This window comes from Lissotriton helveticus, chromosome 7 (genome assembly GCF_964261635.1).
Source record: "Lissotriton helveticus chromosome 7, aLisHel1.1, whole genome shotgun sequence".
NCBI lineage: Eukaryota > Metazoa > Chordata > Amphibia > Caudata > Salamandridae > Lissotriton > Lissotriton helveticus.
The window spans coordinates 825,919,454-825,944,209 of NC_136068.1; the positions used below are offsets into that span (position 1 = coordinate 825,919,454).

The following is a 24,756-nucleotide window of genomic DNA, read 5'->3' on the forward strand; positions in this document are numbered from 1 at the left end:
GGGAGTAGCACCCCTGACCCCTCTCCTGTTCCGGAACCACCTCTATCGCACCCTTTCTGAACAGTGCCAGGACTTCTTCCTGCAGGAGAAGCAGGTGGTCCTCCGAACAATAACCTTGGCAAGGAGGATAATTGGGAGGGAACTCCTGAAAAGGAAGTGCATACCCATTTTCTACGAGATTGAGAACCCAAAGATCTGATGTAACCGGTTCCCAATCCCGTAGAAAATGAGTAAGCCGACCCCCTACCGGACCTGCATGATCCGGAATGGCGGATCTAGGGCTGCTTTGCTGTTGTAGGTGGGGGGTGGGTATTAGAGGAGGAAGTAGAGGAGGAGGAGACCTGACGTCCACCTCCACGACTCCTTTGTCTTCCTTTGTATGACTTGTACAGAGGGTTCTGTTGTTGCTGCTGTTGTTGGCTTTGTTTGAAGGGACGAAAGGAGGACCTGCCAAAGCCCCTGAACTTCCTGGTGGTAGAGCCTTTCGCTTGCAGGCCCAAAGATCTAGCCGTCGCCCGGCTATCTTTGAACCTCTCCAAAGCCGTATCCGCTTTCTTTCCAAAGAGTCCAATGCCGTCCAAAGGCAAATCCATAAGAGTAGCCTGAACGTCTGCGGAAAACTCTGAAGACTTTAACCAAGCGGCTCTTCTGGTGGCCACTGAAGAACCCATCACTCTAGCCACAGAGTCCGCCGTGTCCATGCCACTCTGAATAACCTGGCGGGCTGCCGCCTGAGTGTCCAAGACAACCTCGTTGAAGTTTTTCCTGTCTTCCTCCGGAAGCTTAGCTGACAACTGCTTAACCGAATCCATTAAGGCATGCACATACCTTCCTAGTAGGCATGTAGCATTTGTGGATTTCAAATCCATGCTACCCGAGGAGAAAACCTTTTTAGCAGCTTGATCCAATTTCTTGGAGTCCTTATCTCCAGGAACCTGGGGAATAGAGCCTGCTGACCTGTTCGAACAAGCGGCCTGCACCACCAGACTTTCCGGCGAAGGATGAGAAGTCAAGAACTCAGGGTCTCCAGGTGCCACCCTATATCGTCTCGCCACTGATCTGGACACCGCAGGTGCAGACAAAGGCTTTTTCCAGACCTCTAAAATCAGTTCAGTCAGAGCCTCAGTGAATGGCAGAGTCGGCTCAACAACTGAAGAAGGCGAATGTAAGACCTCCGTGAGGATATTAGATTTGAAATCCACTGTAGGCAAAGTCAAATTTAGCAATTCAGCAGCCTTTCTGATAACAACATGGTATGGCACTACATCCCTAGAGGGTGCATCCGAAACCACAGGCAACGCCCATTCTGGAGAAAGTTCCAGGCTACTTGCACTATGCAGATCCTCAAAGCAATCCTCGTGCTCCTGAAGCTCGCCTTCCTCCACTTCAGGTTCCCCATATTCCTTCTCCTCCAAGAGACGCTGGGCTCTACGCCTTGACCACTCCAGACGAATCAAAGTCGTCGGATCCGGTAACGACTGACGGCGTCAGAGCCGGCGTCGAACGAGGAACTGGAACAACTGGAGGTTGAGAAGCCGGAACAGGCGTCGAGCCCCGATCCAAATCCCGAGGTCGCTCCGGAGCCGGCGAAGCCGTGAACTGAGTCGATGACCTCGGCGGCGCCGTACCGAGCCAAGGAGGATATGGCACCGGCATAAATGGTAGAAAAGGCGCCGGAGCATAAGCTTGGGGGATACCCAAGTTAAATGACAAGGGACTCATGGGACCCGCAGGTGCTCCAGTGGGGTACATTGCCCTTGCATAAACACCAAACATGGCATTTAGGAAATACGAAGGGTCCTGACCAGGAAAGGGAGGGTACGAACCCAATGGCTGCTCCGAAGGAGACTGCTCCGGATTCGGCTCCTCTTGACCCTTTTGACCTTCCAGGTCATCCTCCGGAGTCGGTGTCTGAGGAACTTCCACAACCTCTTCATGCTCCGAAGACTAACCCGAAACCGGATTCGGTTCTAACTCCGGATCCGGAGAATGCTCTCGAGACCGTAACGGCGAGGCTCCACCTTCAGGCTCACCAACAGGAGAAGGAGACACAAAGTCCTTATGATGTCTTTGAGAAGACTTCCTCTTCGAGTCCGACGACCCAGAATGATGCCGAGAAGTATGCTTTTTCCTCTTGCGTTTTCTCTTCGAGGATCCCGAAGCATGTCCAGAAGCCGACTTCGACGCCGACTCCGATCTGGCCCTCGACCTCGATCTCGATCGCGACTTCGATCGCGACTTCGGCTTCGATCTGGAGCGTCTAGATCTTGGCCTCGAAGATCTCTTGGCTTGTTTACCTTTAACTTTGGCCAGTAGAAGTTTTGCCTCCCGTTCTCGCAGAGCCTTAGGATTCATCTTAGAGCAGGATCGACAGCCCTTGACATCATGATCCGACCCCAGACACCACAAGCAATCTTCATGTGGATCGGTAATCAACATCATCCTGGCACACGAGCCGCACTGCTTGAATCCCGTCTTCTTCGACGACATCTTCGACGAAGAACAGAAACAGTAACACACAAATAGTTACAAAGTCACTATCTGAATCACAGAAGATCCCAGAAACCATTAGCGTCGACGACACGGAAAAAAGGGAACTGATGTCATCACGCCGACGTAGGCCTAATAAGGAGTCGGTGACGTCAGACGGAGTCGCGCTCAATGCTGCGTTCCTATGACGTCATCCACGCCGGCGTGCTATGAAGAATTTTCCGAACGTTGCTGACGCAAGGGGGATATTCACAAGGTGAGGAATCCACTGGCAGATGTATCTATCAGAAGGTGCAGCTACTTAAAGTGCCATCCTTGGCACCTATGTTTCAGAAGGTCACTGAAGTTACCGTTAGCCATAGGCTTAATGGTTAGGAAGTAAGCATTATATAAATGCAGACACTACACCATAGTATATGTCTAAATACATTTCTGCTTGGTGACTGATTAGATTGCTTGCTGGAAATGCATGTCTGGCAGTGTCGACAGCTGCAGAATCCACACAGCTGCCAGAAGGCAAGGATCACAACATCCCCCTTTCAATTTTCCTCAAAACGCAAAGCAAAATAAATGGAATTTTGAATCACATTGCAATAGAATTCACTCAATGCATAACTTACCAATGTCTCGATCATTCCTTTTGCACCAGGAACTCCCTGTGGGATACACCATGTACAGTTAATATACTGGTATTGTCGACAGATGTCAGTTCAAGTCGTACACACCTGATGTTCTGAAGGAGGTGAGTGCAAGTCATGAGTATCTGATGCTGTGAAGGATAGTTGTGTAAGGTATACTCACCTTCTGCTGTGAAGGAGCCTAAGGTATACACACACCCTGCTCTGAAGGACAGGTGGGTAAGGCCTGCGTGACTTATGCTCTGATGGAGAGGAGTGCATGGCATGCACACCTGCACACTTGTTACCCTAAAGGAGATGAGTGTAAGGTATAGATACCTAGGTCTGTATGATTTAACACTGTCCCTGCTTGTGTCACGGCACACCTTTAAATAGGTGGTCGGGGTTCAAACAGGGATAGTGCACCCAATTACAATCAATGCGCTACTTGCGGGGGCAGCTGTGAACTGGTGCCTGCTCTCGGGGCAGCACATTAGTAATAGACAGAGAGACTGCATGAAGCCGCCGGTCCGTTTTTCACTGTGCGGGTGGCACACGCCTCCACTTCAAAGGATGGAGATCCCACTGCAGGCACGTGAGGGTGCAACTGCACCTGCCTGCAAGTGGCTTTCTTGGGTGTTCATGGACACCCTTTCCCTTCTCCAGAGGGGTGCCCTAAGGGGTGCACTGACTGTGCCCCACTTCTTTGTGCGCACAGTCAGTGCGCCACCTGATGGTCTCTTGTCCTTTGCATCCGCATCCATAGTTCGGGGTAAGAGCAGAGGCAAAATGTTGCTCTCATTCACCTAGGGCCACAGCCCCATGCAAATCAGAGAAAAAGTATTTTAGATATCATTGGTCCTATATGTGCACCAACTCTATATTATTTCAGAAGGGGCACATAAGCTGGCCTCTTGTGTAGTACAACAATTCCCCAGCTGCACAGACAATGGGTTCACAGGCCGATTGCTGAATGTAATACTGCTCCTGATGCTCTGACTGAAAGAAGTGTAAGACTTGCATGTCTTATAATATGATGGAGAGGAGTGCAAGACATACAGATCTGATGCTCCAATAAAGGTGAGTGCAAGGCATACAGACCTGATGCTCCAATATAGTGACGTGTAAGGCAAACAGACTTGATGTTCAGATGGAGAGGAATGCAAGGCATACAAACATGATGCTCCAAGACAGCAGGATGTAAGGCATACAGACTTGATGCTTTGATGGAGGGGAGCACAAGCATACAGATCGGATTCTCCTATGCGGCGGTCTGTAATGCCCATGCATTACAGTCCTCTGTATAGGAGACATGATACTCTGATGGAGAGGAGAAGAAGGTATACAGACCTGATTTTCTGATGGAAATTAGTGTAAGTCATACAGAGCTGATATTCTGAAGAAGAAATGTCTAAGGTATATACACCAAATATTCTCACTCAGTTTCTCTTTCAGGCTGAAGGCTACTGACATGCCACGCTTCAAAGGAAAACATACGAGATAAATGTGCATCACATCTTGCATTGGATTTAGCTCTCAGCAACTACCTTGGACCCCCCACCTTCAGACGTTACTTTCCTCAAGGTTCCAAACTTCCTCATAAAATTTGTGATGTTGACGCTGGGCCATTCGAATGAATCCAAGAATCAGAAACTAGTGCAAACAAAACACTTTCCTTCCAATCATGCTCTGCATCTGGGTTTCTAAATCAAAGTTCAGCTACACAGGATCCTGAGACAAAATTTGTTACATGCATATTTAGCCTTATTTAACGGAAGTTCAACTATTAGGTTAAAACAAGACAACTACTCAGGGGCCAATTCTGATGTCAGATGGACCGGGGTCCATCCGACATCGGTCAGGAACTGGAACCGAGTGACCTCTTATCGTCGGTTTCAGACCAGAAAGTAGGATGCGACCTGTTCGGTCGCAATCCTATAATGAACAATGGGAGCATGCATTCCGAACAAAATGCATGCTTGCATCGTTAAGTGCAGAGGTGCAGTTCATCCCTGCACCCCGTGACAGGCACCCCAAGGTGCCTGCCACCGGGTGCAGGGATCAACAGGGGGGTTCCAACTGTGCCCCCTACACCACCATTCGGTGTCCTCCCACCCATGGGGGGACTGCTGGGGACCCCCAAAGACAGTTTACCATTGTCTTTCTGTGTCGGAAAGGTCGGCACAGAAAGGCAGTGGAAAACTGCCATCGTACTCCCTCGGCCGGAAAGAGCCTGCCGGGTGAGTACTGTCCGCCCTCCGGAGATGGCGGACAGGCTCCCTGAGCCCATCGGAAGTCATCCGGAAAGCCGAGTCGGATTCCTTTCCGATAGAGCCCATTGGAATGGCTCGGTCTTAAAGGAATCCGAATAGGCAAGTCTGATGCAGTCCTAACTGCATTGGAATCGGGCCCATAGTTGAGGAAACCCGATTTCCAGAGTTAATGCAGAGCAGTGCCCGGCCTGATGCTAGAATAGACTCTTTCTTCTGGTCAACAGTGTCAGAAGTGTGGCCATGCCTGGGCAATAAGAGGGTTTATGTTAAGCACAACACTTGTCTGCACTAATTTGCGTAGTTATGCTAGGGTCCATGTGTTATGTTATGTTAAAAGTATTTATAGAGCGCACATACACCAATCGGTTTCTTGGCGCTGGTTACAGGGACATAACTTGCAGCTCGTAATCTTATTTATATGGTTGTGTAAACAACCATGTTTTCAGGAGTTGTCCAAATCTAGAATAGCAGGACGTTGATCTGATATTAGGCAGGATATAAGGTGATCCAGTACATGGTAGGTAACCCCACCCAAGGGCTTTTCAAGCCCCTTTCTGCCCGAAGTGTACTGAGGATTCTTCATATGAAAGATAATATTTATATAGCGAACAGTCCCAAGCTCGGTGGAGAATTGCTTTCATCCAGTGTCCTCTCAGTGTGTTAGCAAGGGACATCTAAGTATGTCCATTGTGGGATTCCTCACTGCTTCTAAAATGTAGTGTTGAGTAGAAGGTTGCCTTGTGACTATGCAGCTTTTCATTTAGTAGTCAGTGCTTGGATGCCTTTTGCAGGCTTTATAAGTGCACAAGAAGTAGAAATAGTAGTCAAGCTGTTGGAAATACTGGAGCAAGAAGGCTTAGCATTGGTACTGTCCTGTGAGTGCTATGTGATTTGTGATTGATATAATTTGCTATAGAATTTCAGATTGTATTATATCTTTAAGAGATAGAGATCTTTTCAAAGCATTTAAATTCACGCAGAGGATGGACCTTTAACAGCATAATTGTTTAAGAAGCCTGCAAGTCACATGCACAAAGATTGACAGGGACAACTCAGCCATCCATCCTTCCAAGATCAGTAAAATAACTACACATACATTACTTACGAATAAGACCTAATAATGAGTGCAAATAGGTATTTCTTTCATGCTTATTATTATTTAATCCGTTAAGATTTGAGACTTTTACACTTAAAGAGGCAGAGGAGTTTTCCTCTCATATGATGCGGGGAACCACTGGAGGAAAAGTGTTGTTCTCTGTATAATCTCCAGCCATTAAACATAGTCCTTACTGCACCGCTCTCATTTGCTTAGATTTTGGCACTAGTAATTTTGCACCTCTACCAACGTCCGACTTTCCCTGTCCCTCCAACAGTACCTCACCTTCTGAGAGGAGGAGGTTACATTCACTCCCATCAGGACAGGTGAAGGGGTTGGGTTATGCAAATTAATTCTATTGTGGGTCAGAAAGTCCCTCCAAAGAGCACTCAGATTTTCTCCCATATGAACTAAGTTACAGGCAGTTGTGTGGAGAATCTTTGAGGCTGAACGATACGTCTTCCTGACCTAAAACCGTCTCTTGCTTTGTGTTCCTCTGGAAGTTTGATCCACGACTGATCAAAATAGCATCAAACTAGGGTGTCAATAAACAGTACAGAACCACCTCATCCTTTGCACTTTTCATCTAACAGAAGGGCAGAATGGGGCATCCAAACAAGCGCACTGTAAATACAAAAAGGATTAAGAGGGACATACCGGAGGGCCCGCCAGCCCCATTTCCCCACGTTCTCCTTTTGATCCTTGTAGGCCAGCTTCTCCTTGGTCTCCCTTTATGCCCTAAAGAACAGTACATTTTATCCACGTTTGTCAACTCAAATGTATAAAAAAAATGCAAGCATACATTTGTCAAATATCAATATTACAATAGTTAGGATGACTATTTTGAGATCTGTCTTCCCATTGCAGAGAGTCCAGAACGGATCATGGACCACATTATGTAGATTGTATCAAAAATGAAACAAAAACATGTATTGGTAAACTAAATAATAAGCATACCTTCTCCCCATCAATTCCAGGAGCCCCCGGCAATCCAAGTTCTCCCTAAAGAAATGAATAAGTCATGAGAACGTAGAAAAAAAGCCCTGTACACAAGAACTGGTCAGGTAGCAGGTTCCTTCTGCACAGCGGGAGTCATGGATGCAAAATATACCACTGAATCAATGAATAAAATAATGTGCAAGACACTGGGCAGCAAAAGCAGTGATAGGAGGTACGAGTTAGGCTAGGAACAACGCAGAATCTATGATACAGCATTCAGGGAGGAAAGATGGCTATTGACTGGCATCACATTTCTGGGCTTCTCTCTCGATTTTATGGGTATTGGTCTGATTGATGCAGGCTCTTAAAGGTGACTGAAGCGCAGGCTTCTAGTCCCCACCTCCAAGGTGGCACTAGAAACAGAACGGGTACAGTGAATGCGCTTGGGCAGATTTGTACCTAAGACCTGCCATAACGCATATTCTTACAAATTTGGTAAGAGACAGATAATTGTGTCATATGTCCTAAGTCTACATTTCAATAAAGTATTAAAAGTAGGATTTGGGGTACGTTTTGCCACTTTTCAGTAGATTAATCTGTAGGAAATCTGGCTTTCAAGTTATTTTTCACAAAATTTAATGTATTACATCTATTTTTTTTTTAAGATTGTTGAGTGCTCGGTATGGATTTCAACTGCAATTGCATCTTAGCAAGACAAAGTAAATGAAAAGAGAGTAAAAAAACTGAATGCCAACCAACATGAGGGAAGCTTTAACATTATGCCACCAAGTAACAGGGCCCTATCGTTTTGATGCCTCCGGTACCATAATGATAGGCCTCCTGTTACTTTTCTAAGTGGCTCTGTCTTCTGCGGATCCGGAGGTGGGAATAAATTAGCAGCAATTGTTGCTTCTGCACACCATTGTGGAAAGGGCCATGTGACCTTCTGCTACCTCGCACCAGCAAATCAAGAGTACAAACTTTTTGCCATCAAACCCAGGATTCAAATTCAGGACACTGTACCCTCGCTCCCCAACAAACTATTATGCACTCATTTGAGCATAGAAACGCAACCTTTACCTGCATTAGTGGATCAGTAGCGAGTCTCCCCTTTCATCACCCTCGACCCCATGGCATTGGTCTCCGCTCTAGGTTTTTCAGAGCCAAGATCAAACAAAGACACGGGCATCTTTTGATTGCTTAGTAAGAGTCAAGGGCAAGGGGCAGAACCCTTGCCACTTATGCCTTCCTCCACACCACATGCATGCTGCCACACATGTGCTACTAACCAAAGCAAACTCAATATTTCAACTCTCCACATCCCACAACAAACACATCAAAAGCACCCATCACTTCGTGCGATCACATCTCATTCTGCAGTCATGCAAGCAGCAGGCATTTCCGACTATATCACCACACAAACCTCAATGCAATTTTCCTAATGAAACGTGGTTCTCTACCACTGCGAAGCAACTCTGACGTTTAGGTCACACTTTAATTGTCCAAGCATGAATAGTATCTGAGCCTTCTACCTCAGCAACAATAGATTGGTATGTAAAGTTACTATAAGACATGGGATTTTGCAAGCCCATCTCTAATCTCTTGATAATGGGCGACTTCTGATGCACTCAGTTGCTGATTATAGAGAAATCACGTCAGAAGTCAACTGTGATTACTTCTTACAGTCCAGTTCTGACATCACAATGCCTGTTGACAGATCCAGCAGCTGATGTGAAAGGCAGGTCAGGGCTTAAATAATTATAGAAAAGTTTGAATCTTTCTGAATGTTTCTACACATTCTGAGCTACTACTGTTTAAAAAAACACACACAAAACTAACTGTATTGAACTAATTCTAATTATTATTTGCAATAAACATATAACAATGTTTTCATGTGTATAAATTTGCACTAAAGGTTCTATTTTTATTCTTCATGTTTGAAAACATGGTCTCTCTTTCATATGAAAGAGCTACGCACCATGGATTTTACGTGGTTTGTGGGAAAGGTGATGGCGTGACCATATATTATAGGGGGTAAAGTAGGCCCTGCTGTACAGAATAAGGATATTGCAAGTCACCTTGTAGTCCCATACCCTTATAAAGGAACTCGGCTCAGTTCTTCTATATGGCTATGGAACTCCTCTGTGACTTGCACCTTATAATGTATGCCAGGGGGTGCTTTAGCTCATGAGAGGACAACACAAATTTGATTGATCGAAGTTTCCTAGTGACTTGGCCACCTCCCTTGAAAGATGAATAAGATATTGACTAAAATTCAGAATCAGCAAATGGTTCCTGTTGTTGTCTCTATGTGTCAGAAACAACCAAATTCAGTTCCAACTGAGTTCAGGAAGGCTGCATTCTGTGGACATAAGAACAATATTCCACCAAAAAGCAAGCCTTGAATGCTCTTGTGCATTGACCATAAGGGTATCAGCAAACCTTTAATTATGTTCAGAAGGAAGACCTTGAAGGACCCAGTTTCCCTGTCCATGGAATGATCATGCCAGTTTAATTTTGCCTAATATTACCCTAACACACTATGCTCTTTGAACTGGCAAAAATCAGGATATTAAAATATTATATGTTTAAAGCTTTTGACACTATCATTACAGCCCCAACAGATGTTTGCAATCAAGATATTCACCAGTCTATGCGTGGTTGGAGTCCAAAGAGATGCAGGCATTTAACAAATACGGTTTACCACTAGCTGATCTTAGAAGATTAGCGCCGATTTCAAATTCCAGGAATCATCACACAACAGATAGCCAGCTTTTATTTGAACCTCCAAAGAACCTCAGACTCACCTATGTTTAAGATTGTACATTTTTTCAAAGCACTACCAGAACCAAAAATTCTGGACGGACTGATCGGAGTTTGGATTTGTGCTCTTTTTAGCTTTATTATTCTTTACCAATTGATCAACACTCACACTCTTTGTTTTAATTCCATTTCAGTACTCTCTATTCCCAGGAAACATTGCTATTTAACAAAACGGACTTGCTCGAGTTGTCAACCGAATCATGTTAAAACATGAATGGTAAGGAAGAGGAATAAGGTACTTAAGCCATCCAACAGGTGTGCAAGCCCTTCTAGCCATGTAGCCCGACCAGAAACATGTCTGGGATGAACAGCACTTGAGAGATGACCAAGAACTCACTGTATTGAATGGCTTTCTTATAGATCACCATATTTAAGAGGCAAGTTACCAGCAGGTGTGGTGCTAAAAGTCAACAAATCTCAGGGAATACTCTTTCTACAGCAAGAAGTATAAACAATACTCTAGAATCGACTTTTTTTTAATAGACCGAGCTTTCTTGTCAGATATTGTTTCAGTATCTCATATTCCAGTAGGCTTGTCTGATCATTCGGTTGTGGAACTGAAAATCGATCTTAAGGTCACGCCCCCAACATATAGATGGACTTTAGATAGAACGATTCTTTTAGATGATGAAATCAAAAGTAAAACCAAGGGAAATCTGCTGGAGTTCTTTTTATTTAATGCTCATACAGCCTCGGAACCAACTGACTGGGACTCACTTACGGCCTACTTGAGGGGTGTCCTTGGGTCGTATATGGCCTTAAAAAGAAAGCTTATGAAAGCAAAAGATAGATCTGACCTTGAAAAGATCAAAACTAAAGAACAACAACTACAGTTAGCTGCATTGGAAGATAGGGGTAGGATCCCACTACTCGAAAAAGAGCTGATCGAGCTACAGAGTGGCTTTAAAGCACGCACTGATAAAAAAACAAGGACAGGTGGGAAGTGAGTAAACTCCGAAACTTCGAGTATGGGGAGAAGTGTGTCTCTCTCCTTGCCTGGAAAGCTAGAACGGAACGATGCAGGAATAGTATAAGTACACTAATACAGCGGGGTTCAGGTCTGCCCTTAACTGAAGATGCTGACATCAGGATAGAGGCTAGAGGGTTTATTGAAGAACTATACCGGGAGCAGAATAGCTTGGGGGAGGAAGAGTTAGAACGTTGGTGGGCCATGAGAGAGTTACCCCAGGTGAGCGAGTTGGACAAAGAATATCTAGTCACAGAGATTACCGAGGGGGAGGTACGGGCCCAACTAAAAAATATGGCTAGGAATAAGGCTCCAGGTCCAGATGGACTGCCAACTGAACTGTATAAGGGCAATGTGGAAGAAATAATAGCTCCATTACTGTCATTATTCAATAAAATCTTTATAGAAGGAGAGGAGACCCCAGTTTCATGGTCAGAAGCTACCATCACCCTGATAGCAAAGCCCAACAAAAACCCCAATAACATAGAATCATATAGGCCCATTTCACTTCTCAATTCGGACTCCAAAATATATTCAGGCATTCTCACGTCTAGATTGGCAAAAATAATTAAGTCCATCATTCATCCCGATCAACGTGGGTTTATACCTGGGCGCCAACTAAACGAACTCACTTTTCAAGTTGTAGGAGCAATGGATATGGCAGTGCAGCAAGGACTGCCGCTGACTATTGTGGCGATTGATGCTGCAAAAGCATTTGATCAAGTCAACTGGCTCTTTTTATGGAAAACCATGGTAAACTTTGGATTTCCAGACACATTCATTAGAGGGATTGAGACACTGTATAGGGGCCCCCGAGCCAGGGTATTAGTTAATGGCAGTCTGACTGAATGGTTGGATATCTCGAGGGGAACGAGGCAAGGATGCCCCCTGTCCCCTCTCCTTTTTGATATCTATATTGAGCCGTTTGTCTGCTCCTTGAGATCTGACCCAATGATTCTGCCCTTTAAAATCGGAGACTTGATCCTTAAGACAGCACTTTATGCCGACGACCTGCTTCTGTATTCATCAAATCCTGAGCAGGCCATTCCCAGACTATTTGAATTGGCTGAGGATTTTGGCACGGTATCGGGATACAGAATTAATAAAGAAAAGACTGATATTATGAGTTGGAACAACCTGCACCCGATACCGGAAGCCAAATTAAAAATTAGATACCTGGGTATTCAGCTTACTCATAATTTGGATGATATTACTAAAAGTAGTTGGCAGACGGCAGTTAAAGAAATTAGGAAGCTCTTGACTAGATGGAACAACTTACCTCTGAACATTTATGGAAGAGTCAATCTAGTCAAGATGATAATACTGCCAAAAGTTACTTTCCTCTTTAATGCCATCCCCTTGCACTTTAACAAAAAAGATATTTCTAATCTTCAAGGAAGGATTGGCTCGTTTATCTGGGCTACTAAGTCCCCCAGAATTGCCTGGCGGAAATTAAGAAAGGGGCTAAAACTGGGTGGACTCGCTTTGCCCGATTTACTTTTTTATTGCTATGCTTTTCAATTTAAGAATTTTAGACTCTTGGCAAACAAACTAGACTCCTCTTCACACGGAAGACTTTTTCAGGCCATGCTATCAGACCTGCCACAAGGTCGGGAGTCTTTTCTGTACAAATTCGGGGACCAGAAGTTTTTTAAGAAGGTTCGACTGAAGCTTCTTGGGACAGCACTCAACATCTGGAGGGCAATACGTAGAATATTGAATATACCCTACTATCACTCCCAAGCCCCCATTTGGGACTCTCCAGGTACACCAGACTGCCTACTGGATCGGCTGGCTCTTCCTCTGAGAGCTGCAGGATTAACCAAGTGGGGGGACCTATCCAATGATTCCAAACTATTAGGCTGGGAATCTCTTTTAAATCTAACTGGGGGTTCCATCTCTAGGTTTAAGTTCTATCAGCTGTCTTCCTGGTGGGGCAGTCAATACTGGGCTAATGAGGACGAAATTCCGATCTTGGGACTTATCAGTAGGGCGACAGGGAAGAAAGGGGAGGTGTCCCTTTGGTACAACGCACTGGTGGAGGCGAAAGATGAATTAGGAGCGGATACCACCAAGCTTTGGGCCAGTGCCGCCACCCAGGATCCTGAAGAGATGCTGAAGATCTGGATAGATTCATGCACAATTTCCCAAAAAACCATAAAACCATCTAATCTTGGGAGGAACCACTTATTCACAGCTTATAGGGCTTACTCGACTCCTGCCAAATTGTCAAGGATCTCGGCAGAAGAATATGTCTGCTTAAGATGTAGGTCACCAGATGCGGACGATAGACATATGTTTGTAGACTGCCCCGAAATTACCAACTACTGGGATCAGGTGTGTGGGTTTCTAGAAGAGGTTCTATCCATACCAGTCACCTTTTCCCCTAGATTAATATTCTTTGGTCTTCCTACGGATTACGATGTCAGTAACAGCATCTCACAGTTTATTTTTTATGTCATTGTTATTGCCAGAAGGGAAATATGCAGGGAGTGGAAATCTGTAAGTCCTCCCCGATTTGCAAACTGTCTTAAGAACATTATGGCTGTAAGTCGTTTAGACCTACTGTGTGGAGGAGAGAGTGCTGTAAAAATATGGTCCCAACTAATTGCATGGTCTGAGAGATAACGGACAAGGTACACAAAATGTCCAATGATTATGCCAGAGGTTCTGTGGTCCTGTCCTCCCAAAGGTTCCGATACATCACGAAGGGGAGTGGGACAAGGTAACGACCTACCTCTGGGCGATCTTCGTCGGCTATACACGGCAGCCAGGGCGGGAACAGTTAGTCCGTGTCAGAGGCCAGGAGAAAAGCCCATCTAGAGTTGACAATATCTGGTGGCATTTATGAGGACAAAAAAAACCAAAAAAAAAAAAACCAAACCTTCATTCCAGGAGTGCCTTGGAGGCCAGGTGGTCCTTGGAGGCCAGGAGTTCCTTGGAGGCCAGGAGTTCCTTGGAGGCCAGGTGGCCCTTGAAGGCCAGGCGGACCCGGAGGACCCTGAGAGGAATAAAACATGGCAGATATTAGTTGTCGACGGTCTACATGATTAAGCACGTAGTTTATAAATATATTCCATGCAATACTTGTGTCTATGTTCAGATGGGAAACAACCTTCACAACGCAGTCATTACATCGCACTACCTTTACATAGCAGTCATTAAATCGCAACATCCTTTACAGTGCATGCCATTACAACGCAGCCATTATATTGTATGTCACTACAATGCATGTCATTACAATGCATGTCACTACAACGCAGGCATTACATCGCAAGTCATTACAACGCATAACATTACAATGCATAGTACCCTTACACTATCCGACACTTACCCTACTGTTGCTCTCACTGGAGCTAGAATACAAATTTGTACCCCTACACTATCCAACACTTACTCTACTGTTGCACTCACTGGGGTTAGAATAGTAATTATTACCCCTATACTATCCAACACTTACCTTAAATGCAATGTAATGGTATGCATTGTGATGGTATGTGTTGTAAAGGTATAATGCGATGTAATGAAACGCGTTGTAAAGGTAGTTTCTGAAAATGCGATGTAATGCCATGCTATGTAAAAGAATGCATTGCAAAGGATGTTGCGATGTAAAAACTGCGTTGTAAAAGCATGCATTGTAAACGTATGCATTGTAACGTCATACATTCTGTTCAGACACATTTTATTAGCAAGAGACGTCTGCAGTTAAATACCTCTGTATATCAGGGCAATGTCGAGAAAATTAAAGAGGGTGTTTTGCAAAAGATATTCAATGCTGCATCTCAGTTTTAACAAGTGCACATGGTAGTAGTATTCATTAGACAGCACGCAGAAAATTGCACATACATGCACGGATAATTAACCTATGGGAATTTCAAAGTGCTGCCTTCAAGCAACCCCTCTACTGAGTAATTACTCAATGTGTGCGACAATAAGTCTGAATGGACTAAAGAGGATTAATTGATCAATATTGCACAACTTGTAACAATGTGAAAATGTACCTCACGGACATGTCAAAACACAACGCTACCCATAACGTTGAAAGGAAACTCACATGGTGGAGTGAAAGCATTAAATTGTATGTACAATATTTTATTAGTAGATACAACCCTTTGCATTCTATTAACTACACAACAATTAAGGTAATAGTGAACAGATGCGTGAAAGGCAAAGCCGCCTCTTCAGTCCATTCAACAAACATTGTATTCCAAGAAATCGCACACTTTCAGACCGCCATGTAAGGTAAGGCTTCCAAACTCTTAGTATAAGCAATACAGTAGGACGTGTCCAATTGAAGAATTAAATCCGGAATATATAAAAAAAATGCAACATAAGTTTAATTTGAGAAAATACACTTGTCAGCTCAGTATGCTGGCCTCTGGTTATTCCAACTTCCAGCATAAGTTTATCCACCAGAGATTTGCAAACACCAGCCATTTCCGGGTGGCGACTAGAGTTTTCTTAGTTTAATGCGTTCCAATAGGTGGAAACAGAGAGGCAGGACTGCCACGGTACAGTTCAAAAGGACACAAACTATTAATGTTTACTGTTGTCGAGCCGGCACAAATGTATGCATCATGCAAGGAGCCTATCCTTTTATAGGGCCATTACGTATGATCAAATGAGCACTGTTAAGGATTTTGCTATGATGGCCTTGAGGTTCCCATCAATATGGAATGTCTTCTGAAAAGATCAGATGGAATTTCAGACACCACTAAACGGGTCTGTTAGATACTAGAATGCTTCTTGGACCTTGGCCTGCAACTGACAAGGGTCTGGTTTCCTAAACCCCTTTCCCAGCCCTTGTGCTCTGCCCTAAGGCAGCATGGCTCCCACGGACCGTGCCTGTACCTCGGTTCTAATCCGTACAGAGACGGGGTGAATCGCCTCATTTCGCAGCATAACATTCTGCACCGTATGGAACGCGTTCTTCATTGCTTGTACCATGTGTTCCTCCTTCTATGTCTTTTGTATAATTTGTTCAAGATGATTTTATTTTGAGCTACCAATCAGGACTTAATTTTTCTACCTCAGCTGACGGTGTTATTTTCACAGCATTAATCGAGCCTGTAGATGGACAGTGCAGGTAAACAGAGCTGGGAGGAGATCAGTTTATGCAAAGTAATGAAGACTTGAGTACTTCATTTAAATCTAAGACCCTCAAATCTGCGTCTGCTTCTCCTCCTTTGTGGTCTCACTTCCAGCTTGGCCGCCTTCTGCCATTGCCACAATAAATGTGTGCTCGCTCCTTAATGCATAGAACTGCCAAGACTGAGATCCTGTAAGTCTCCTCTTCATTGGTTCCTAAAAGTTAGGCCATCTCCAACTCCTTACAAACGTTTTTCATTTGTCTTCCTCTATCTGTAGTTCCATAATGTCAGGGGTCCTTCTGAGAGCAAATGGAGGCCACCTTTTTCATCTTCGTAAACTTTATGTTTGCCCACTCCCACTTGCACCACATCATAAAAATCTTAACTTTCACTCTACCCTATGCTTTGGGGCCAATTGACAAAGGGATTTTGGAGTGCATAAAGTAGTAGTCCTGTGGTACTCTTGAGAACTTTTACATGCCTTTGGGATATGGGACAAATCCAAAGGAATGGGCCCCCTGTGCACAGCTACTAATAGGGAGTTGGACATTTCAGGGCCAATTCCCCAAAACACGCAAGAGAACCTCAAACAATACTACAGGAGTACTACTTCTCATAAATACTTTTGTGTATCAGCCCCTATAGTCATGAGTAAGTGAATCTACAGCACAACCCTCACCCTCAATCTGCACCAGCACGCATTCCAAATCTTGTAAAGAAACCTAAACTTTGCCACCTGCACCCTTTGCCATTTGTCAACTGCTTGAGGCCCACCTTCACCTCTAACATGCCAAGCAGTCTGGCTCCCAATGTACTTGAAATCCTTTACAAGTTCTTAAGTAGGGCATTCAAAGCCATCCATGTCCAGGAAGCCCCCATCATTTCATTAATGCCATCCGTCTCTACTGCCCTGCCCACCACTCTTCCTCCCTCTTCAGTAACAAACCTAAAATACCCAAATCTACGACGTGCCTCCTCAAAGTTCAGCCATTTTCACTTATGTCTCCTTTCCTCTGGAACATTTCGAACCTGGGCTTCCTCAAAACATACTTTAGGTACTACCTGCTCAAACCTCACAGCCCCCATAGGATATCAGCCACTGCAACCATGCTTTACATCCCATGATGCCACCCTTTTACAGCCCTTCTTTTGAGAAGCTCGAGAAAATGAATACTAATAAATACAACCTCAAAGAAAAGATAATATCTGTACAAGACGTCATCTCAGAATGCACGAATTGGGTATTGTGTCTAGGATCCAGTTGGAAAGATGTACATGAACGATAAAAAAAGAAAGATCTTTTTAAAGGCCCTCTGTTGCTTAAAGGTTTCCATAAAGGGACATTCAGTGCCTTTCAAAAATATTCAGTCCGTGAAACCGCATATGCTCATATTCATCTGCATAGTAGATTGGCATAATGAGAGCACCTTAGTTAATGTTACCATGTCTGTAAACCCTCTCCAGGCCATCTGTTGCAAGTTACATTAGCCTGAGAAACTTTTTAATGAAAACAAACTGGTTTTCATTTTAATTGAACAATGACAAAAACGCCCCATCTTTCTGTGGTTTTACTGTTTATTTCTAAGCGATCGAGTTCTAAGCACGAAGGCAGTTCCCTTGCATAATAATGACATTTTTTAATGCTGTAAAAAGGCAGTCCCTGCTTTTGAACTTCCAAAACTGACTCACACTGAATGTAAACCAGTGCATGCATCATTGCCCAAATTAGAGTGAAGTGTTTATAGTACGCCCGTGACAATTTCAAGGTGTGTAACCTAAAGCGAATATTTAGACAATAGAGGGGGTGATTGTGATGATGTGGCAATAAGTTACATTTAAATCTGATTACTTTGTGGCCTCAGACACCGGTAATTATTCACTAAATTGATGTTACATACCTCCTAGGAGTTTTGTAGCCATCCTGTATTTAAATAGATAACACATGACTTCGAGTTTGTGTGCAATATCCTTTTTTGGTAAATTATTCATTATAAATGATAAAATAACATGGCAATCAGTTCCAGTACTCTATCCAAGAAAAAATCCACTGCTTCTCCTCCTACTGTCATGTTTTCCATGCCGAGTAGCATGCACTCACCAATACTATGGAGTTCTGGGTCCTCTTTGCCCCTGTGAGTCTCACACCACCTCTACACCTTTGATTCACCCAAAATACTGGTATATACCCCAAATGCTGGTGTCATGATTATTATTCTATGTTGTTCTCCTCAAAAGCGCTTCAATCAGTGGTGTCATACTTGGTGCAACATTTTCAAGCCCCCTTCTCTGGTATGCTCTGACATCCAAAATCTTTACAGTAATTCTCCCATCTCCCCAAACACGGTTCACGGTCCATCCTTCAGCCATTCAATGATGTGATTTTGCCTTCCTACTCTCACAAGTGTTATCGCTTGCCTGCCCATATACTGTGTTCCTATTCCTGAGCAATTCTGCTTTGTACTTGTTAGTGCTGCACTATCCTGAGCCGTGTCTGTGCTGTATCCATTAGAGGAGCTGCCTCATTTCAAGCCTGAGATGTTTGAAGAAAGTGGTAGTGCAGCTCCTGTTCAACACACACTAAAGTCTCAAGCGGACAGCACAAAACATCTTGTCAAACACCTGTTTCCTGTTAAGGGTCAAAATGAATAGTGCTTGACAAGCAGTTGAGCTAACACACCGAAGTATTGGAAACCACGAGTAGCTCCCACTACGCGCACCGACACCATTAAGCCTGTGTAGAGCAGTTTAAGGTAAGAAAGTTCAGGCATGTGAGGAGGATGAACAATTATTCTCTGCTGACCAAGTGAAATGTCTTATCAATGTCAAGCAGGAGAATTAATGTCAGTTCCCTTAGCCTATCCGCCAGTGTGAGTGCATTACTGACGCGCCAAATATTATGACGGGTCACCCAGTGGGGAATAAAGCCGGCCTGGTCTGGGTGTACCAGATCCGGAATGCGGTGCATCAACCTATTGCTAGTACCTTGGCAAAAATCCTGACCTCCAGGTTGAGCAAGGAGATTTGGCAATTAAAAGAATGTTCGTCTGCTACCCGGCCTAGTTTTGGGAACATCACAATCTCAGCAATGCACCAGTCTTGGGGCAGGATTGCAGCGGCCGCCGCTAATTGAATCCGCCCTAGTAAATGGCCATGGAACTTTGGCACATATGCTTTAAAAAACTCACCCGGGAACCCATTAGGCCCGGAGGCCATGCCTACATTCATCCCTGCCAATGCTGTGGAGAGATCATTAACAGTGAGCCCAGCATCCAAGGACGCACGATCAGTTGAGGCCTGTATAAATTCCTCTAACTGTGATCTGGTTAGTTATTCCCTCTTAGTGCATACTTCCTTGAAATATTTGGCAAAGCTGTTCACAATCCCCTATGAGTCAGTGAGCAAGTCACCTGACCCATCTTTGATTGTCGGAAAGGAGGGCAAGCGGGGTACACCCTGACACAATCTGCGGAGCATTTGACTCGACTTGCCCCCCCCCATTGATATATGCAACTTTGGGACGCCTGCCAAGCCAACTTGGCCTCATCTAATAAAAGCTGCTGCTATTGCTTCTGGATAAGGCCTAGCTGTCTGTGCACCATTTGGCCATCTCCACTGTGTCCCTTCTCCTCCAGGTCTTTGATCTGGGTCTCATGCTCGGTCAATTCCCATTAACTACTACGCTGTCGCTCTTCCATGCCTGCCCCCCGAAATGTGGTTTACAGTGCCTCCCACAGCGTTACCAAGAACCTTATTAAACCCACAATATGTGTGAAATAGTCGTCAATGAAGGGCTACATGTGCTCACAGTATTTTGGACTTTGTACAGTCCACAGTGGGAGGCGCAGAGGAAGGCCTTGCACCGGAAGCGCACTCGGAGCCTGAGCACCACTGGTGAGTGCTCGTATAGGCCTCTTGGTAATACCATAATGTCTGATATCCTGTGGATATATAAGAGCGTGGAATCAAAAAGTAATAAAGACGACAGTTGGAGCTGTGAGCAGACAAGAAAATGTGTAGCCCCCCTCCAGTGCATGAGCACACCAGACATCTGTCAAATCCAAAGCCGCTATAAAGGAAGATAGATGAGTAAGTCCGGTATCTGGGGCCCTCTCCAACGGGGGCCACCTATCCACCTCTGGGGCAGCCCCAGCACTGTAAGGCCTCCCCATAGCCCTCTCATTAGGTCAATGTAAGATTGTCTAAGGGGAAGGTATATACACTCAAAGAGTGTAAGGATCTCGTCATAGAGCGTATCCATCACAGCTATGTATTGACCATATCTATCTGACCCTGTCTTAGTGTGAGGGACTGGGAATGTATTTTTTACCAGTATGACAGTGCCCTGCGAACCCCTTGCAGAGCTTGCATGTTAGACCTGCTTGTACCGGGCCAGACACTGGACTTTATTCTCATTGAAATGCGTCTCCTGTAACAGCAGAACGTCTGCCCCTGCCTGCTTGGTCTGCCTAAAGACGGCACCTCTCTTAACCATGTCCAACATACCATTAACTCATGTTCCCTTAGACAGTCCGCAGGACCAGGCCTCCCCGCCTGCCCCAATGGATACCCATACCCAACATTGAAGAAATGTTCTTAAAACAGGAACTATTCGTGTATGCTCACTGCCACCTATAGAAGCATATTCTTTATAACTGCCAGAGGCTTCATCATGAGTGAAGATCCTTGTCTTTGTCACTATGATGATTCTGCACCGGACATCTGGGAGGGTGAGGCCCCTTCTCTGCATCCTGCTTGTCAGTAGATCACTTAGAGCCACTCCAGGTTGAGGTTGATCTGTTGCGGCCATTCATCCGGGGTCCTGGGGGTTACCCTTTTCCTTCATGTTGAGGGGGAATGGGAATCAATACTCACAGGACTGTGAGGTCGCACATGAATCTGTTCATCTGTCCACTGAAAGACCTTTTCCGGGGGATTCCAAAAAGAGCGACTCTGACTGGTAGATTTCTTTCATCTTGGCTGGAAAGAGAAGATTATATTATATATTCAGCTCTTGTAGTCTTTTTTAGGCTGTTTGAAAGGATTGAGGCTGTTGCTGCACCAGTCGAGAGCAATACCGGAAAAATCATTACTGTATGTGACTGATACTGGATTTTGACTGGAGCCGAGCATATTTAAGGATGGAGTTGCGATCCATATAGTTCAAGAACTTCACTATGACTGGTCGGAGCCTGACCCCTGGGGAGCATGCCTCAAAGTCCAGTGTGCCCGCTTGTTCACAAAACATGGGAGAGAGCCTCCTGGGGCATAATTTCACAGAGCCACTTGTCGAGGAAGAGTTCAATGGAGGGGGTCCCTCACACCCCTTGAGAAAGCTGATGAATCTGAAGTTGTTGTGGCATTCCCTGTCATTTGCATCCGCCACTAGTGCACTCAGTTCCTTGGTCAAAGAGGTGAGTTTGGACACTGTTTGTTGCACGGATGGTACTGAGTCCTCACCTCCCGAGACCCGGGCATCCACATCGGTAATCCGCTCAACTACATTTTGTAGGTCCTGGCGGAGCAATGTGATATCCTAGCCCACCACTGCTCTCTTGGCATTCATGTTGTCCCATGACTGTGTAATGGCTGCCAAAGTGCTACGTTATGTGGAATTGACTGCGACTTTCTGCCCATCCCCGCCAATAAGGCGGGCCACCCCGGCTAGGCGTATTTGTCCAGGGTATTCTGTTTAGCAACTGGTGATGCTTTATTTTTAGCCATTCCGCGTAGGTGTTACCAGTATTCCTCTTTGCCATTTTCAACTTTCCGCTCTCCAGCTGACCCTCCAGACCCCCGCTACCTTCTCTAAGGGGCGGCATGAGAAGTCAGTCTCTGAATTACAGGCCGCATGGATAAGGGAACTTTGAGGCCGATTGCCCCATCCAGATGGGACAACTGTGATGGCTGTGTGCTGGGAATGGAGGGGGATGCCCCCACCAGCAACCCAGCCCCAGGTCTGGCACAGTGTGTCTGCCGCCTATAAGGCCCCCAGATGGTCCTGCCCTGCTGAACTTCAAGGGCCCAGGGCAGCAAATGCCAGCCAAGTTCCATCTGGAAGGCTGGCTCTACTGCGGACTTCAAAGTGGGGACTGACGTAGGGCGCGATCTGAACAGCTATGTGTGGGGGCCACACTTCACCTCACCATGGAAGGAAGCCACTGCTGGGAAGGGTGTGATATTTGTTATGGGCCCCTAGTCTCGCCCTCAACTAGGCCAGCCATTACGGTCACTCTACCTGGGCCATCCGCTTGCCCCAATGAGACTGGACTTATACTGCGGATTGACCAATGCTTGATTGAGATGTGTTTGAGCCACAGGGTGCTAGTGAAGGAAACTTGAAAGGCTGGTGTCTTTGTTCAAAGTTGAAGTAGGAATCTGACAGCGGAGTTCAGTATCCCAGTAAGGAGAGTATGAGGACAATGGTAGCCCGAACCCTTGGAGGAAACCCAGGGGAAAGGGAAATTGGGCTTCCAGATCATGAGTGTGGGGAATGATGATTTAGTTACCTTATTTCCCTGAGCTGCTAATGAGATCTTTATTTCTATTGTGATGTTGATATTCCTGACTTAGCAGACTGTGGTGAGAGATGCTATTAGCTTCAGGGAACGTTTCTTGGTGGTAGACCAGTTTACACATGTTAGAATTTGGGTTTCTGATGCATTAAGTATCATGTGTTGCTGGTCATCTAGTTCCTGACAGCTTGTAGGTCAGTCCTGTCAAGTACCACACATCAGGGGTTAGACTAACACATTTTAATGCAGTTGTCCGCTTTGCCACTTTAAATTGCTGTAGTCACGCATAATTAGAGCTCTTCCGACTTGATGAATTCATGAGGCACTCCATTTAATCAAACAAAACAAAGCCTGCACGCTGGGCTGCTAAAGGTGCTGCCAGCCAATTTAACCACCTGGCCGGGCCTGGGACTCGCTCACAGTGCTATGTTCACAATACACTAGAGGATACAGTAATTAAAAACAAAGTAGCGCCCTACGCAGCTGCAAGAGTGAACATCATGTTTCTTATAAAAAATTTAAAAAAATCGGTACACGTGGATCCAGTGACCATTGGTGTCGCTAATAAATAAACTGCAAGCACATCGGACCCAGCTGCCCATGGATTTCGGTGCCTTCTATTGTTTTCTGGGGAGGGTTGCACATGCAGGCCTGGCCGGGATGTGCATTATCTGGGGCCATCAAGTTACAGGGTAAGCACCACCCATTTGTCAGAGCAGTGCCGACGAGGAGCACTGCATGTCGTTTAAGGTAAGCAAATGTTTGGACTTGTTGTAAAAGTTGTGCTGTCGATGTATGATGTTATCTCAGAACGCACAACAGTGAGACAGGAAGGCTTGCAAGGGAGGAGAAGCGAATGTGTAATCAAACGACTAACTGTTGAGAAACCACTAAGTGTCTCTTCTCAAATAATTTCAAAAAACACCAAAGTTCCTGCTGAAGGGCTGAGAGTTCTTATTAAACAGTTTTTAAGGAAAGCTAACCAGAAGGTAATCGAAAGTGCTCCTCTTTTAATAATTACACACATTGCACAGGAAGTACTTGCAGCAGTATTTTACGTACACTCATGCATTATCATGGTGTCCGGACCTCAGTTAGGGTTTGCACGTCAGGATAGTCTGTTTCAGTATTGCTCTGTGTGGGTATGTTTTGATTTGTTTGAAACTTGATGGTGTTCGCTTTCATTTTAGAAGCACATTTAGATTGAGGCGCATTCCCAGAGCCACTGTACGTGAGCCATCGGATTTTAAGATCCTGCACTTAATGAACTTGAGGAATCTCACAAAAGAGGTTTTTCGTGGCATTTCATCATGGCAGCAAAGAAAGTCCTTAGTGTTGTGTTCCAGCTTCTGCACGCCTGTGACGCAACAGGCGTGCGGCCACGTGACCTGGTATAATAAAGAGGGGCCACGCACGTACGCACGCCAATTGGCGAGAGTGCGGAGAGCCATAAGCATCACTTAGTGTCCGTGTATTATTTATTGCAGGCCACGTGTTAAGTCTAGGCCCTCCAGGTGCCCCTGTGAGAGTAGGCCCCCAGCATATGTCCCAGGGCTCACCCGACCCCCAAAGAACACAACAACTGGCGACGAGGGTGGTCGTGCCCTCGCCGCGTGTGTGGTGCACCAGCCTCCTGTCGAGGCGGCCGTGGGCCGTTTCCCTGCTCACGGTGCTCGTGCCCCGAGGTTCCACACACGCACTGTGCACGGAGTACTGCGGCACGTGTAGCTCCATTGGGCTCGCAGGTGAGCTTTTGCACGCCCCTGCGCCCCGCTTGCCGGCCTGCCGGGCGCCCGCCCCGCCCCCAACTGGGCACGCCGCTACACGGCCTGCCCTTGCCTGTCTGCTGTCAGTGTCCGGGCTGCTACCCGTCGGCCCTGAGCAGCGCCGCACCTCGGCGATCGGCCGGTGCGTGAAGCGCGCTGCAGGAAGTGAGCCGCGCGTCTGGG

The 24,756-nt window shown here is 45.6% G+C and overlaps 1 protein-coding gene across 1 annotated transcript in view; it reads right to left on the reverse strand.

Annotated features, from left to right (window-relative positions):
* The window catches only part of LOC144769251 (uncharacterized), a 434,380-nt gene that overhangs the window by 101,438 nt on the left and 308,186 nt on the right, over window positions 1-24,756 (reverse strand). The window contains exons 15-18 of the mRNA XM_078653312.1: window positions 14,090-14,206; window positions 7,434-7,478; window positions 7,134-7,214; window positions 3,111-3,146 (exon numbers count right to left, since the gene is read on the reverse strand). Of these exons, the coding sequence (XP_078509438.1) occupies window positions 3,111-3,146; window positions 7,134-7,214; window positions 7,434-7,478; window positions 14,090-14,206 (279 nt within the window). The remainder of the gene's footprint in view (window positions 1-3,110; window positions 3,147-7,133; window positions 7,215-7,433; window positions 7,479-14,089; window positions 14,207-24,756) is intronic.